Here is a 16207-nt window from a genome sequence, read left to right as displayed (position 1 = left end):
GCTGCTAAAGGAAATATTAGATCTATTGTGATTTTCCTGATTCATCGGTTTAACAGTAGCAGCGTGTTTTTGTCTGTGTATTTGTTATTCCGGAGCTTTGTCTCATATTGTTCCTCTTGTCTGCAGGGCGCCAGCCGGATGCGAGGCCGATTGGGAAGCATGGGGAGCATTAGCAGCTTTGAAAGGGTGAGTGTCCTCCAGGAGGAAGAGGAGAATTCCCAGAACTTCACTCCAGGGACTCTGGGAATTCTCCCTTTTCTTAGCCAGTGGGCTTTTCTTTTTAAAAGCATGTTATGTTATGTTATGTAGTGGCCTTTACACGGAGCCATTGTGCAGAATGTGGAGCGAGTGTGTGATGTCGTCCCTCCGACTCGCCGCCGCTCGTGACCGAGTTAAAAGTATGGCGCCGGATACAAACAAGGGATGAAATCGATGCAGCAGAACTGGATATGTGTACAAAATCACTCACTTCTCTCCGTGTAGTAGTGAAGAATATGAAACCCTATAGTGGACTCAAAGCATCCCACAATTCATCTCTAGATGGTCACTTAACGAGCGTTTTGTACCATCGTGCATTGCTCCGAAGGCGGATAAAAGCCTGAGCATGAACTCACATTCATTCACAGCATTTCAATGAGAGGCAAAGCAACGAAATGTTAACACATGAAATGATCTCTGATTCGATTGTGACGTCACAGTTTATCAGATTTAATGCTGCGGAGACACAAAAGGCTTTGCAGGACTTTTTCTCACATAATGCAAAGAGGATTTATCTGGAGATCACGATATAAGCGGTATAATCGTGATTATCGTCACAAGTGACTTCAGTTTAGTTCACTATTATGGCAGAGAAATGAGAAACGGAGACCGATTTAAAATACAGGAAACAAAATGTATTAACATTTATATTTATGATCATCTTATTTATGATTATTGTATATAACTTTGATATTCCCCTTTAAAGATGTGTTGCACAGAGATATCAGATAAAGACCCTGCATGCAGGTGTTGCATCGATGATGTCACGGCACATTCACTAGAAAATGGAAATTTCCACATGAGAGGAAATTATTCACCGGTGGGATTATATTAAGCTGCTTTTACTTTCACCAAATCCACCAAAACTGTCTGTTTTAAATAGTCACGATGACGCAGACAGCCCTACTGGTGAGGACCGTAACGGTATGGTATAATATAAAGAGCTTCGGGGGTCCGAGGAACCTTGTTTGTGATCGGGCGACTAAATGATCCTCCAGAGATCGTGTCAGGATGCCGAAGCAGGAAACTCCAGTCAGGATGTGGACTCGTGGGTCTGCTGAGCCTCCCCCCCCCCCCCCGGTCCCAGGACCAGTCTGATCTACTTTATCTTATCGCCGTTCCTTTAAAGCTACAAATCACAATCAGTGTTACAGACGTTAGACAGACCCTTTTTTTCCAACCTGCAACACGATCAGCAGTTTCCTGAGTCGTCCTGTCGTGTCAGGTCTTTGTGGAAGGAGGTGTGGTGGAAGCATGAAGGGAGGGGATTGGAGGGTAGAACATGTGGATCCGTGCCACTGAGCTCCTCTCCACCAATGGCGTGTGACGCCCCGGGTCATGTGACGCTGCCCATTAGAATACAATAGATACGGGAGTCTGACTCCAGGAGAGCCGAGTGGAAAGTTAAAACCTGGACTGAGTCTCACTGTGGGGTTTACGGCGGTCCGGTGAGTGTCTGTAACTGGAGCTGGTGTTTCAGAGTAGAATTAAATCAATATGAATGGTTAGATGATTAAATGACGTGTAAAAGGTGTGTTTTTTCCTTCCCTCAGCAGGATGAAGAGTCTCCGGGTCACTCCCCTCCAGGTTCCCCCCCGCCTCCCCCTCCTCCGTCGGCGTTCCCGGACGATGACCCGGAAGCTGGCCTGCAGTTCCGTCGGCGTGCCCACACCTTCAGCCACCCGCCGGTGAAGAAGCGCATCTCCTTCGAGGGCCAGTCGGGCACCAAGCCGGCGCCGCTGCACCGCCAGCAGTCGGTGAACCCGGAGCTGCTGCAGGGCAGGTAACGTGGCTCCGCCTCCCTCACCCCCAAACTTCTGGGTTTTTGCTCACTTTGCCTCAGAGAATCAGAACCTGTTGCTTTTCTCAGTGTAACGGCGTCTAAATATGCAGACAATGTGATCTATTTGCAGCGCTTTGATTGGTGCTAAAGTCTCCGCCATCCTCCAACAATCACAAGTTTCCTGCCAGCGTTTTCTTTTTGATCCCTCATGTGTGTTTCTGACCAGAAGCTCTTTGTTTTGTGTAATGTGTTTGTTGTTTTGTGGGCACATTTCATGTTTGGCTCCTCCCCCCCCCCCCAACAGTCCCGCGGCGGTCTCGAGAACCCGCAGCGTTTCGGAGAGCGAGTCCACCTTCGGCCTCCCCTCCTCCTTCTCCGCCCCCACTTTCCTGAAAAGCATTTACCAGGGCTCCCTGGGCTCCCTGAGCTCCCTGGCCGACAGTGGGAGCCTCAAGAGGTGAGAGAGGGGGGGACGCTCAGAGACCCCCAAAGACTTAGACCCGAACCCCCGAGGGTGTGAGGGAGGGGTGCTGGGTTGGCGGTCGCCGTGTACGTGTTGGCTGCCCGAACCTTTTAACACCCGGCTTCTTGTTATATTTGATTTCCTGTCACAGCAACCTTTATATCAAAAATACTCTCCAGCTGTTTTCTTTTTTAATTCCCCATCGTCTCTTCAGCTGGACACGCCCACTTCCTGTTTCTCTCAGAAGTAGAAGGGGATGCTGACACACCCCTCTCTCTCTTGCTGTATTTGCATGTGAATTTAAAGCTTCTTTTTTTTGTGCACGGCAGATGTGAAGTCTTTATTAACCGCACACGTCACACTTCGTTGGCGTCACCTTCACTGACCGCGATGCCGTAGGAACTCGGAGCATCGAGCCGACTCTTTTGAATCGGGGTGGTGTTAATGTTCAGCCGCACTAATCTGTACGTTTGAGAGAAGCGAGATGCTCCGCCGCCTCGACCCGGCTGAAAGTAAAGGTTAACATTCCCATTACGAGTCCTCGGAGCAGCTTCGTGGATAAAAACCAGCCTCTGATGATAAACACAGAACAAAAACGTTATTTGCAAAAGCCTGCCGGGGTTATTTAAATGTGAAGAATCTGTTCTGTGTTCAGCAGAGTAAACTCTCGGCTCTCGGTGACATTTGTCTCAATAAAGGTCACTTCCTGTTTTTCCCGCCGTCCACATGACGGGGCGAGCGGCGAGTGTGCTGACCAAGCTGATTAACTCCCGTAGATATCAAGTGATCCTCGACCAACACAAACACAGAACGGAGGAGGAACAAAAAATGGAACTTCACCTCGTCAGAGATTTCATTTTCACATTCATTTCACAACAGCTGCAAGAAAGAATAAAGAAAACGAAGATGCAGCTGCATTTAGACATAATATAGTTAAATTCAGCCTCACTAGTTATGTTATGTTAATCCCTCCTTTATAAATTCCAATTATTATTATTATTATTACATATCGTTAGCCTAATAGCATAATTGCCTAAGTCATTTTTTGGCCAAATTGAGATATCTGCCTAACCTTCCTCTCCTACCACTGCTGCATCACCTTGCCTTATTGGCTATGTCCTCAACCTATCAGAACACTTTTTAGAGTCCAAAATCACTATCTGCCCAAGTCATCTTTTTGACTTAGGCATGTTTGCCGGTATAAACAAACATGGCTGATCGCATAAGAAAGTTTAACAGAAGTGAAGCATTAGATCTTCTCTTCAATTCATTTGGTAAGCTGGTTTATTCCTTCAACTTTCTAGACAGTAAATGTACTCTCAGTCAATCAAGGAGATTAGGAACTGTGTGTTTAAACTTTTAATCACAATTCTGCAACAAGATATGATGTAGTGTAAGAGCTAGCTTATGCTAGCAAAGCTTAATTTGAAGTGTTGATTTTAAGTGTTTTGACAAGAAATACAAGAAGTATTCTTGGTAATATGGTCTTTTTCAAGTCTAAGTCTTTTTCACTTTAAGAATGTGGCTGCATTATTTGATTTAATCATCAATCATCATATTTGCATTTTCATTCTCATGATCTGCAAAATAGTGCACATAATTCAAAATGCCTTGTAAAAAAAACCTAGTTGAGGTTAAAACAACTTAGTTAAGGTTAAAACAACTTAGTTAAGGTGAAAACAACTTAGGTAAGGTTAAAACAACTTAGGCAAGGTTAAACTTTAAAACAACTTTGTTAAGATTATACTTTAAAACACCTTAGATAAGGTTAGACTTGGTTATGTTATCATTATATACATATACTGTAAGAGAAAAAAATGCCTAAGTCATGACATATTCTGCCTAAGTCACTTTTATTTGTTATGGAGTTGATGTTGTGTCTTTTTTTTTTTTCAAACTTGTTCACAGGTCTGGTTGAACTTGCTGTTACATTATCAATAAAAAATACCAATCTGCTTGCTAGAAATTGTGTTTTTTCTCTTTTTCCGAAAACGTTCAAATATGACTTAGGCAATTATGCTATTAGGCTAACGATATGTAAAATAATAAAGGGGTTTTTCTTTCTTTATTTCTGCTTTGCATGGTACATTGTAATACATATAATACACCGGCTTTTTTTATGCACATTCCATGCTCGTATGTTAACCCTCCACACATGACTCAGCACTTTATTTTGGTGGCATTGAATCCGGGCCCTGGAGGATCCGGTCCCAGCAGCTGCCGAGTCCCCCCTCGTTGCGTCGGCAGCTGTGAGTCCCGAGACCTCGTGGATTCTCTTGACTTCTTCACCTCCAGCAGCTTCAGTAACCGACTTCTTCTTCTCCACTAACAACAACAACAACAACAACAGCTTCTTCTCCAGAAAAACCAACAAACAAACCGCATGCAACCTCAGCTTGGCCTGTTTGTGTGGCTGACGGCTGTCATTCTTCTGCCCTGACAACATCACTGGATGTTACATTGAAGAGGAGCTTGTATAGTGTGTGCGTGTGTGTGTGTGTGTGTGTGTGTGTGTGTAAAGTGACACCCGTCTTCTCTCCTCAGCAATGGGGAAGGCAGGAAGAGGACGTTGTCGGCCTGCAGCAGTGACTCGGTGAGCGGCGGCGGGCTCCCCCCGACCCCCCGCAGGGTCTCCTGGAGACAGAAGATCTTCCTGAGGGTGGCCTCGCCCATGAACAAGCCGTCCGCCTCCATGCAGCAGCACCCAGGTCTGGTTACAACCCTGAATAATCCACGTAGACCATGAAGGGTGGAACGTTGCGAGACTTTCAGATTCATATATGAGGAAGCGAAGAGGAGAAAGTAGATGAGAGGAAGGAGAGTAAATCCCCGACTCCACCCTCGTTGGGTAAACACTGATAACGGAGCTGCTGGACCTGATCCTCCTACCTGATCCGGGGATTATCTTATCTCACCCAAGGGAGCTCAGAAATGCCCAAAACAAACTTGGATACATAGTCTTCAGATTTACTCTGTATTAAATATTTGTGGATCTTTGTGTTTCAGACCACTCCGACTGCAGGGAGCTTTTGCCCCTCTCTCCTCGGGGCCTGGATTCAGGTCTGGACCCTCTGACTGGGGAGAGGCCCAAGAGGACCGGAGCGGACTACCGGACCCTCTGGAGGACCGCGATCCACCAGCAGATCCTCCTGCTGCGCATGGAGAAGGAGAACCAGAGGCTGGAAGGTGAGCAGACGTTGACGTCCTTTCCTTCTTTGGTCACATGACAACGATGAAGATCATGATGTCTTGTCGTCTTGTTGACCTGGATCTTCAGTGTGTGTTTCTCTGCACACACTGGTGGTATTTATAATGTGTCACGGGGCGGCTCTCACACACACACACACACACACACACACACTCACACACACACACCAACACACACACACAGCCTCTCATTGTTTAGACTGTTAAGATATTTATTACAGTGGAAACGTCTGCTCGTATCCTCCTTTCTTTTCTTTTTTTCTCTTAAACCTAGCGGGCGAGTTTTACACTTTAAAAAGTCTTGTTGTTCCCAACGGAAGCTTTTTTTTATTTTTTTTTACGAGTGTGGACAAAGGGAGAGAGAGAGGGAGAGGGAGAGAGAGAGAGAGAGGGAGAAGGAGAAGGAGAGAGAGAGGGCTTGGCATCAGCTCCTCCTCACGCTGCTATGTGTGTTTATTTTGAGAAGTCAAATGTTGCCATCTTGGTTGGTGGATTCTGGAGCACGGCTATGTTTAGATTTAATGTTTCACTCACACCCACACACACACACACACACACACACACACACACACATACACACACACACACACACACACTCACACTCACACTCACACACACACATACTCACACACACACACACACACACACACACACACACACAAACACACACACACACACACACACACAGTAGGTTTAAGTGCACATATAAGGCAGTAAAACAATAACAACAGTGAAGGTTATAACCAGATTCTAACATTTGGAAACACTGCCCTCTAGTGGTCGGGTTGTTAAGGGAGAATCCCAGAGGTCAGTTCAGCACTTTCACATTCCACTCTGAACAGGAAGTTAACAGGAAAGAGGAGGAGAGGAAGTAGAGGCCATTTGGGACATTTAATTAGCATTATCCAAAAAAAAAAGCATTTTTACAGAAGAGGGAAGTAAACACTCTGTAAATGTGGAAAACCATAATGTGGGTTAATTTAATGCATGCTTACATTATATTACATTGTCTTATTTTAAATTAAATTATATTATATTACATTCTATCCTATTATACTTTATTCTATTTTATGATACTATATGTTATTACATTTTATTATGTTATATTATATTACATTACATAATATTAAATAAAATGTCCTTATTTTACATTATATTCTATTCTATTATATAATACTATATTATATTAAATGATATTATTTTAGATTGTATTATAATATAGTATGTTATATTATATTACATTACATTGTATTAAATTCATTATATTAAATTATTTTACATTATATTGTATTCTATTATACTATATTTTATAACATTTTTATTATGTCACTTTATAATACACTTTATTATATTATATCCTGTTATATTGTATAACATTATATTATTTTATATTTTATCGTAATATAATATGTTATATTATATGACATTATATTATGTTCTATTATATTACATTACATTATATTACATAATACCAACGCATGTCTTTCCCTTTGTCTGTTATTATGACACCAATGCTGGCCTAACTGTGAATAAACCGTGTTCAATAGAAGGTAAGCAGCAGTCTGAAAGCAGCCCCCCCCCCAGATAAAGGCAGAGCGGTGTTCTGCATGAGTCCTGGTGTTGGTTATTATATTCATTCAGCTTCAGCTTCTCTTGTTTGCATGTTCAGGGCCGAAGGTTCCCGTGGTGTTTCTGTTTCTTTTGTGTCTCCGCGGTGCCGTCGGTGGATCTGTGGTGTTAATGTGGTGTTAATGTGGTGTTAATGTGGGGTTAATGTGGTCTTAATGTGGTCTTAATGTGGGGGTCATATTAACGTGGGAGGCTTGACCGGTGACAAAAGGTGTGAGGCACAGTATCTTTTAGAAGCCCCGCCCTCCTTCTCTTTGGCCTTTAATCTGGATTTTCTGGTCCGATGAGAGAATCCTGATTGACAAAATGATGCTGAATATATTCTTTTTAAGAACCATGTTCTCCTATTGCTTGTGTTTCAGCGAGCCGGGATGAACTGCACATCCGTAAGATGAAGCTGAACTACCAGGAAGTGGGCCAGTGCTCCAAAGACGCCCAGGCGTTTTGGGAGAGGAAGCTGACGGCGCCGGGGAGGACGACGGTGCCTCAAGACAAGGAGGAGCTGTACCGCGCCCTCTGCCAAGGTCATTGTACGTCTGCATCTATACGCCACCTCAAGACTTCAGCGAGCTCACCTGGTCTTGTCTTTGCACCTTCAGGGGTTCCTAAGAGCCGCCGCGGCGAGGTCTGGTTGCTCCTTTCCCATCAGCACCGGCTGCGTCACCGGCTGCCGCAGCGCCAGCAGGCCCCGGAGATCCCGTACCAGGACCTGCTGAAGCAGCTCACCGCCCAGCAGCACTCCATCCTGGTGGATCTAGGTGGGCCTGAACAATATATATATATTGCCTCATATCAGAATTTGAGGCATTTTACAATGATTATCGCGATAATACCCAAATCTCCAATTATTTTGTCCAGGTGAATCGTGGATTTCTTTTAACATCGTTCCATGTCTACCTTCTTCCCACACATTGCAAATGGTTGAAGCCCCTCCCACTGTAAAACTGTACCTACGACTGTAGTTCATCAATCAGAAATACTGGATAAGTCACGAAACCGAGAATCCTGGGAGTTTAGCGTGACGTGACTTAATTCCCCGACATCCTGCTGTGATTATGATGATGCTGACAGTCAGCCTTGTGTCGCCCTCAGGCCGGACCTTCCCCACCCACCAGTACTTCTCCACCCAGCTGGGTGCCGGCCAGCTTTCCCTCTACAACCTCCTGAAAGCCTACTCTCTGCTGGACACGGAGGTACACCCTGTCTCCCTGTCTCTGCATCACCGTGACATATATCTATTATGATGGTGTTAATACATATTCTGTGCCGTGCAGGTGGGTTACTGCCAGGGCATCAGCTTCGTGGCCGGCGTGCTGCTGCTGCACATGAGCGAGGAACAAGCCTTCGACATGCTGAAGTTCTTCATGTACGACCTCGGCATCCGGCAGCAGTTCAGACCCGACATGGTCTCCCTGCAGGTCAGTGGTCTGGGGGGGTCCGCCAGACTCTTAGACTATACGAGGGATCTCGTTGAATCCTTTTTTTTTACCTCCGAATCGTCTGGGATTCATTCCGAGATCATTTTCCAGGTGATTTCCAAACATACGTAGAAGGTGACCTGATGAACTCTTACCAAAGCCAGTCACACACCCAAAGCCACTCGTAGCTCCTCCCAGGACGCTGATTGGTCCGAGCTCTGAATTGCCGTGTCATGTGAAGCCTGACGAGATGGATTTTCTTGTGATATGCGATGCCGAGGGTCTTGTGACACCGTGAGAATCCAGCTGGCGTGCAAATAACCAAATTACAGCTTTTGCAACTTGCAGGAAATGAATTCCTCTGAACCATAAAACACATTTTGGTCCCCCTCCTCCCCCCACAGATCTGACCAAGGGTCAAACTGCACATAGACTGCCTCAGTTTTCACCAGGAAGTTGTAGTTTTCCTCTCAATCATAACTCGAGTTCAGACTAATCTCAGCGTTTTAATTCAGAATAATATATGAGCTATAATCTTATAAAAACCTGCACATTGTGGCTTTAAATGTCAGAACAAGCTGTCAGCAAGTCTGTGTGCTGTGAAGGTCGTTAGTTAGTCAGAGGCTCCGCCCCCTCATTCAGACCACACCTGCATGCCTGCTGTGTTAGCTCCTGTCAAACATCAGCTGACCTCACCATCAGCAGGCGTGGTAATGTTTAATCTGCATCAGGTAACCGTTGAGCCAGGCAGTACCCTCCTCTGTTCTTTTCCTTTTTTTATTCTTTACGACTAAAGCAAAGGTTGCAGAGCAGAGAGGGATCTGTTCGGCTCCGGGAGGTAAAGAAATAAAGGTGTTAACTTGTCTTCCTTCTGTAACGGTCAGGAAACTGTTGAGACTGATAACGGATCTAGTTTTAGCTCGAGCTAACTTCTGCTTCTCCTTTTCCTGTCTGCCGTGTGTTTCTGTCGTTCAGCCTTGAAGCGTGTCTGAGCAAGTCTGTGGAACGACGCTGGTTCACGCTCCAGAGGCTCCCAGTCATTTAACCCCCCCGTCCTCCTGCAGCTCCTCATAATCCCGTTTACTCCTCCTGTCTCAGGTTCAGATGTACCAGCTCTCCAGGCTGCTGCACGACTACCACCGAGACCTGTACAACCACCTGGAGGAGCACGAGATCGGCCCCAGCCTCTACGCGGCGCCCTGGTTCCTCACGCTCTACGCCTCGCAGTTCCCCCTCAACTTTGTCTCCCGCATCTTTGGTACATATACAGAGCTTCATATATGCACTACATCCTTTTATATTTATATCCATATCTTTATATTATTATTATATCCTTTTATATTTATATCTATATCTTTATATTATTATTATATCCTTTTATATTTATATCCATATCTTTATATTATTATTATATCCTTTTATATTTATATCCATATCTTTATATTATTATTATATCCTTTTATATTTATATCCATAACTTTAAATTTGCACTATATCCTTTTATATTTATATCTATATCTTTATATTATTATTATAGCCTTTTATATTTATATCCATAACTTTAAATTTGCACTATATCCTTTTATATTTATATCTATATCTTTATATTATTATTATAGCCTTTTATATTTATATCCATAACTTTAAATTTGCACTATATCCTTTTATATTTATATCTATATCTTTATATTATTATTATATCCTTTTATATTTATATCTTTATATTTGCATTATATCCTTTTATATTTATATCCATATCTTTATATTATTATTATATCCTTTTATATTTATATCCATATCTTTATATTTGCATTATATCCTTTTATATTTATATCTTTATATTTGCACTATATGCTTTTATATTTATATCCATATATTTATATTTGCATTATATCCTTTTATATTTATGTCCATTTCTTCACTGAGTCTATACAAAAATAGTTTTGTCTTTTTATCCGTTTATACCTTTATAATCGTGTGAAGGGAAACTGCAAAATAAGAATTTAATTTCTCAGTGTGAACTATGTTTCTAACGACGGCGTATCAGGGCGACTCAGCTGAGAGAGGGGGCAATATTCAGAGAAAAAAGTTGCAAATGTGTGAGTTTATACATGCATATAGCTGACATATAAACAGGTTTCTTGGTTCCGCTAACACCAGATGTTTGCCGTTGCTATGACAACAAGTGAAAGCTACGTTAGCATCTTAGCCCTACCGTCCCGATCAATAAACACCCATAAGATGACAGTTTGTCCTCATATAAATAAAAGCAACAATAAGCATCAACATCATCACCCTAAGGACCTTAACGAGGAAGCACATTTTTTACTATATATATATACTAAATATAGATATATACAGAGGATATATCCCCGTTCTGATTGTGTTTCTTAACTCCTCCAGATCTGGTGTTCATCCAAGGCACCGGTGTGATCTTTAAGGTGGCCCTCTGTCTGCTGAGCAGCCGCGAGGGCGAGATCGTGGAGTGCGACAGCTTCGAGAGCATCGTGGACTACCTGAAGACCACCTTACCGGCCCTCACGCTGACACAGATGGAGCAGACCATCGCCCAGGTACGGCACGGGGGGGTTTCAAACCGTATGAACCGTAGTACCGGGGTTTTTTTATGGAGCGATCGGCACAGTGACGCGTGGGAAAGTAAATACTGGTGGCCACTTAATCCCCACTTTAACTGACGGGTTGTTGACACTTGAGTTAAAAATGTGTTTTAAAGGTGTCACATTCTCATATATGAGTCTAGTGTTTACATAAAGGATTAGATAACAGATGAAAAAATGTGTTTTTCTTACGTTCAGATTTACTGCAAATAATACTTTTAACAAAAGCTTTTAGATTCTGTTTTCATTGTGATTCACATCTGAATCGTCACGGTAACGGGAAAACGATATAATTCATCGCCCATGAATAACAACAGTTTCAAGTTACTGTTTCAAAAGAAATCAAAGCGCTCGCAAAAGAACGCAGCACCACCATGGGTAATATTTTATTTATGAATTATTCTCTAAAATCTGTTTTTCTTATTGTTGTTTTTCCATTTTTTTTTATATAAATCTTAAAGGGACAGTTCATCTCCAAAAAACACATTTCTCCTCGTGCTTGAGTTTCTTCAATATAACGAGACTAGACCATAAAAAATGCATCTCCTTCCAGAGATCTTGACCCGCAGACCTTTTTTTTTGCGACAATATTTCTGACGTGAAACGGCTCGAGACCAGGTATCTGGATTATCTTGAGTAGCCGGGTTGTTGAGGCAGAAAAGAAGGAAGTCAGACGTCTCTGAGGACGAAACTTTGCAACTTGAAAACAATCCAGGTTGATTAAAAAGCACGACAGGTAAGAGGAGAAATGTGTATTTTCTTATTTTTGGTGTGAACTGAACACCTCAAGTGTTTACAGTATATAAAATAATAATTGTTTTTGTTGTTTCTTATTATAAAACTTTAAACTCATTTAGTTTTATCACAATAGTCTACTTTTTAGAAATTGTCAATATTATTTGTATGTGTTTTTAGCCATAAATCCTGAAAAAAACCTGATTTTCATTGCAATGTATTTAGACTAAATGAGCTTACTGACATTTAACTGTGCAGATCCTGTAAATGATCAGTAGAGGATAACTATTTGTCATAATCAATGTCAATCTGATTTCTGGAGCTCACAGTTGAGTTTTGCGTATCGATGCACCGTCTCACCGTGTAAACCTCGTCCGGGTTGCCAGGTGACGGAGATGGACATCTCCAAGCAGCTGCACGCCTACGAGGTGGAGTACCACGTCCTGCAGGACGAGCTGCTGGAGGGTGGAGCGCCGCCCGACGACTCCGACCGCCTCGACAAGCTGGAGAAGACCAACGGGCAGCTGAAGAAGCAGAACATGGACCTGCTGGAGAAGCTCCAGGTACGGAGGAGAATCCAGTCTTTTTGATTCAGAGTTCAGAGACGAGGAAATGCAGTTAGTGTCTAACCAGAAGTGCAAAAAAAAGCAGTATTGACATTATATGACATGAGTGTAGACGGTATGCAAACACGGTACGGTTTATAATAAGTAACATTATCAAAGCAGAATAATATGGATATGCAGTTTTGACAATGGAGGCATTTTGGGGAAACAGTCGGCAAATGTTTGGTGAGTGACAGTTGATGATGGAGGTTATTATCAGTTTATTATCCTCTCTTTTGATGGACCGTTTGTTTTGGAGATCCACACTGAAGTTGCCTCAGATGGCCAACAGATGGCACTAAAACACAAGTTAAACCTCAATGGATATGACAGCGAGACAAAGGGACCAAAGACGAGAGGTTCTCCAAATGCTCCTCACATTGAGAGCTGGTGAACACCTGATGGTCTCCGTGGTAACGGGGTCAGAGAGGGATTGAGATAGTGGACTCTTAGATCTCAAGTGAATTCGGCAAAGCCTGGATTCCATAAGACGTAAAATATTGATATATGATTGGGTCACAAAGTGGTGCTGATAGAATTTCCTGGTGTTTTACCGTCTCCGTCCATCACAGGCGGCGCGGCAGAAGATCCAGTCTCTGGAGACCAGCGTGGAGAACTTCCTGTCCCGGGAGAGCAAGATGAAGCACGTGATCCGGTCTCTGGAGCAGGAGAGGGCCGCGTACCAGAAGACCGTGGAGCGCATGCGCTCGTGCCTTCCCCCCGACGCCCTGACAGATGTGGAGATGACCCAGATCAAAACAGGACCCGGGAACGGGAAAGCCAGGACTGCAGCCAAGAAGCCCTGATGGCATCCAGGGAGGAGGGGGAGGGGAGTGGGGAGCCGGCGGCCTCTGGGGCGCCGAGACTGAAGGGAACAAATGGAGGCGAGAGAGAGCGTAGTTAGTGGACGGCTGCAGCGTGTTTTTGTCAATGTGTGATGTTTAGACTCGAGTACGGGGAAACGTCCACGTGGTATTTGTCAGCGTTGTAATATAAGCAAGTGGGAGGACAGTTTCAGTCGCTTCAGCAAAACAAACTGTTCCATCGGCGGCATCAAAGTGTTTCGATGCCAGTTTGTGGAAGGCGAGATCGAGACGCACGACATCTTTTTTTTATGGTAATCACGGGGAAATTTTTCTAGATTGACGTTGCGTCTGCCTCTGCAAATCTTTTTTTAAGCACCGCCTTGACGTATTTTACTACCAGTAGCACACAGAACAGCGGAAGTCCCCCCCCCCTCCCCGCCGTCGCCAAACAAATCCTTTTTGGACCTCAGGTTCAATTTTACAGCCATTAGCTGCACCTGTGATCTGATTGTGGTTGTTTTTTTTAACTGATGGAAACTCTGCCTCCGTTGTAATCACGTTGCTTTTCCTCGTATTCACTTGAATATTTGTGAATGTTATTCCCTCCAAAGATTGTTGACTCCGTTTGTGACTGCACGTCTGCCATGTGACAACACCGCAGACGTATGTACGGCGCCTCTCCTCAGCACCGCTGCCTTCACGTGGGAGATCTTTAACGTCTACTTGCTGCTGCTTTTTTTTAAGGAGGAAGTGCTTCTTCCAAAAGCTGGGCAGGATGTGAGGTCGTCTGCCTTCTTAGTTTCCTGTGTGACTGACCGCGGTGTCGCCTCCTTTTTAGCACCAAGGCAGAGTTCACCCTAACCCCCAAGGAAACAACAAAAAACTTAAAAGGTGGAGGAGTGATCTGAATGTACATCACATGCTTCACGTTTGACATTTTTAAATGTTTTTGTGTTTGAAAAACTGGCAACGCCCTCTCTTCCTGTGGTTCTATAAACCATATATGCAGTTGCTGTTGCCGTTGGTCACACGGCCCTAATTTTGTTCGTGTTTGCAGTGAAACTGCAAAAAAGGGGTTTAGGTGAGTAGAGAAACCACAAAGGAGAAGAAAATTCAGTTTCCTCTTTGGGCGCCGGCGAGTCTCTCCTGATATCACGTAGAGAATATGTGCACACCGAGCAGACGGTTCACATGAGTTCAAAGAGGCGTCCCCGACTCCCTCCTCAGTTGTCTTTTATTCCACCTCCGTGTCTGACTCACCATCACCGTCTGATTGAAAGCACAAAAAAAAAACAGTCCTGGGCTTCACTTCATAACGTGCCCTTATATCAAAACCAAGGTGATGTCTATCATGAGAAAAGTACTTATTATAACGGTGTCTATCAGTCTTCCTGCCCTTGGTGACATACTGTGGAGACACATTTGATGTCTGATTGCAGTTTTTATTTGTTTGCTCTCAAACTTTTGGCATACGACGCAATATGTTTAGCAATCCTGTGGTGCATTTTTGCTGAGTTACAGGAGGTTTATTTACATGAAAAACACCGATATGTTGATGCAATCGCCTTCTGACGTTTCCTGTCATGGTGAAATATTCAACTGGAGCTGACGTGGTAAAGGTTTGCAGCAAACTTCTCACGAATGATTAGAGAAATGGTTGCCTCTGCTTCTCGGGAAACCTATCAAAGAGCTCATTTTCAAATCTTTCAAAAGGTTTAGTAGGATATCAGCCCTACACGTCTTTCCTGCCACGTTTTTGTATTTTTGCTCATACAGTACAGTATTTGTGCATTACATAAAATTGACCTTCAAACCAAAGATGTGGTTGCTTTAAAAAAAAAATCAAACGAATGAATTCATGTGAAATGCTGTGGTGTATTATATGTTACACATGCTTTTTTTTGTCACTTCGCCTTTTCAGCTTTCTTTAGGTTTGTATTAAGACAAAAGCTTGAAAAGATACCAAATATAAAAAAAATGGTAAAACACTTGAAAAAAAAAGACCATTGGCAGACTTGTTTACTCGTAGTCTCTATTTGTATTCCTTTTGTGCCAAAAATGTATGGCGGCCTTTATTCTCCATTAATCGGAGATATGAGGCCATTTTGTCAAAGTGGAGCACGTCCTCGTGGTCAGCAATGGGTGTTTATTCAACATCAGGTGCTCCAGGTCCTGAGTACTAAATAGTGTTTGCATCACTGTGTTTAAGGAAAGAGGTGTAATAATCCACAGATTTATTTTTCTGTCAACACATGAGGGCTACACAAAAAACAAAACACACTGTCATGAGTTCTTCAATAAACTTCACCTTGCCTTGTTTTCTCTCTGAATGTCTTTGCCCCTCGGTACGCTCTTATAAAGAAATCATGTTTCTTTCCCTCTTTACAAGGTGGCACTTCAGGTAGAGGATGTAGCCTCAAGGTGAAATCGCATCTGTGTGTAGACGTTTTATTATTATAAAAGGCCACGGTAGGCGTCGTCAGTTTTGGAGTCTATTTAAAGGCCTTTTAAAGAGTTGCACTTCTGTTAACGCCTTGGGCAAAGAGAGCTACAGGTCTCCGGTGGGGGGGAATCCTCTGTGTGTACCCGACAAAGTGTACATTTCTGAATTAGTCATACATGTTGTGAAAGAAGAATGAATCTTGACTTCTTACATGAGAAATAGCCTACAGAAAAATTGTGTAT

At 43.3% G+C, this 16207-nt stretch overlaps 1 protein-coding gene across 3 annotated transcripts in view; it reads left to right on the top strand.

Annotated features, from left to right (window-relative positions):
• The window catches only part of tbc1d4 (TBC1 domain family, member 4), a 29553-nt gene extending 13712 nt beyond the window's left edge, over positions 1 to 15841 (top strand). Inside the window, exons 11-23 of one of the 3 annotated variants that reach the window (XM_084023680.1) lie at positions 127 to 186; positions 1815 to 2041; positions 2346 to 2498; positions 5049 to 5212; positions 5511 to 5690; positions 7703 to 7864; positions 7940 to 8098; positions 8433 to 8533; positions 8615 to 8758; positions 9857 to 10016; positions 11162 to 11331; positions 12498 to 12674; positions 13289 to 15841. In XM_084023680.1, the coding sequence (XP_083879806.1) occupies positions 127 to 186; positions 1815 to 2041; positions 2346 to 2498; positions 5049 to 5212; positions 5511 to 5690; positions 7703 to 7864; positions 7940 to 8098; positions 8433 to 8533; positions 8615 to 8758; positions 9857 to 10016; positions 11162 to 11331; positions 12498 to 12674; positions 13289 to 13522 (2091 nt within the window). In that variant the 3' untranslated portion in view covers positions 13523 to 15841. Of the gene's footprint in view, positions 1 to 126; positions 187 to 1811; positions 2042 to 2345; positions 2499 to 5048; positions 5213 to 5510; positions 5691 to 7702; positions 7865 to 7939; positions 8099 to 8432; positions 8534 to 8614; positions 8759 to 9856; positions 10017 to 11161; positions 11332 to 12497; positions 12675 to 13288 lie in introns of all 3 variants that reach the window. The other 2 variants (XM_084023679.1, XM_084023681.1) reach the window with 2 other exon arrangements.
• Positions 15842 to 16207: the final 366 nt, after the last annotated feature.

Source organism: Eutrigla gurnardus (genome assembly GCF_963514095.1).
Source record: "Eutrigla gurnardus genome assembly, chromosome: 12".
NCBI classification, from domain to species: domain Eukaryota; kingdom Metazoa; phylum Chordata; class Actinopteri; order Perciformes; family Triglidae; genus Eutrigla; species Eutrigla gurnardus.
The sequence above is the reverse complement of the archived record's forward strand: the minus strand, read 5'-3'. Positions and strand labels throughout refer to the sequence as shown.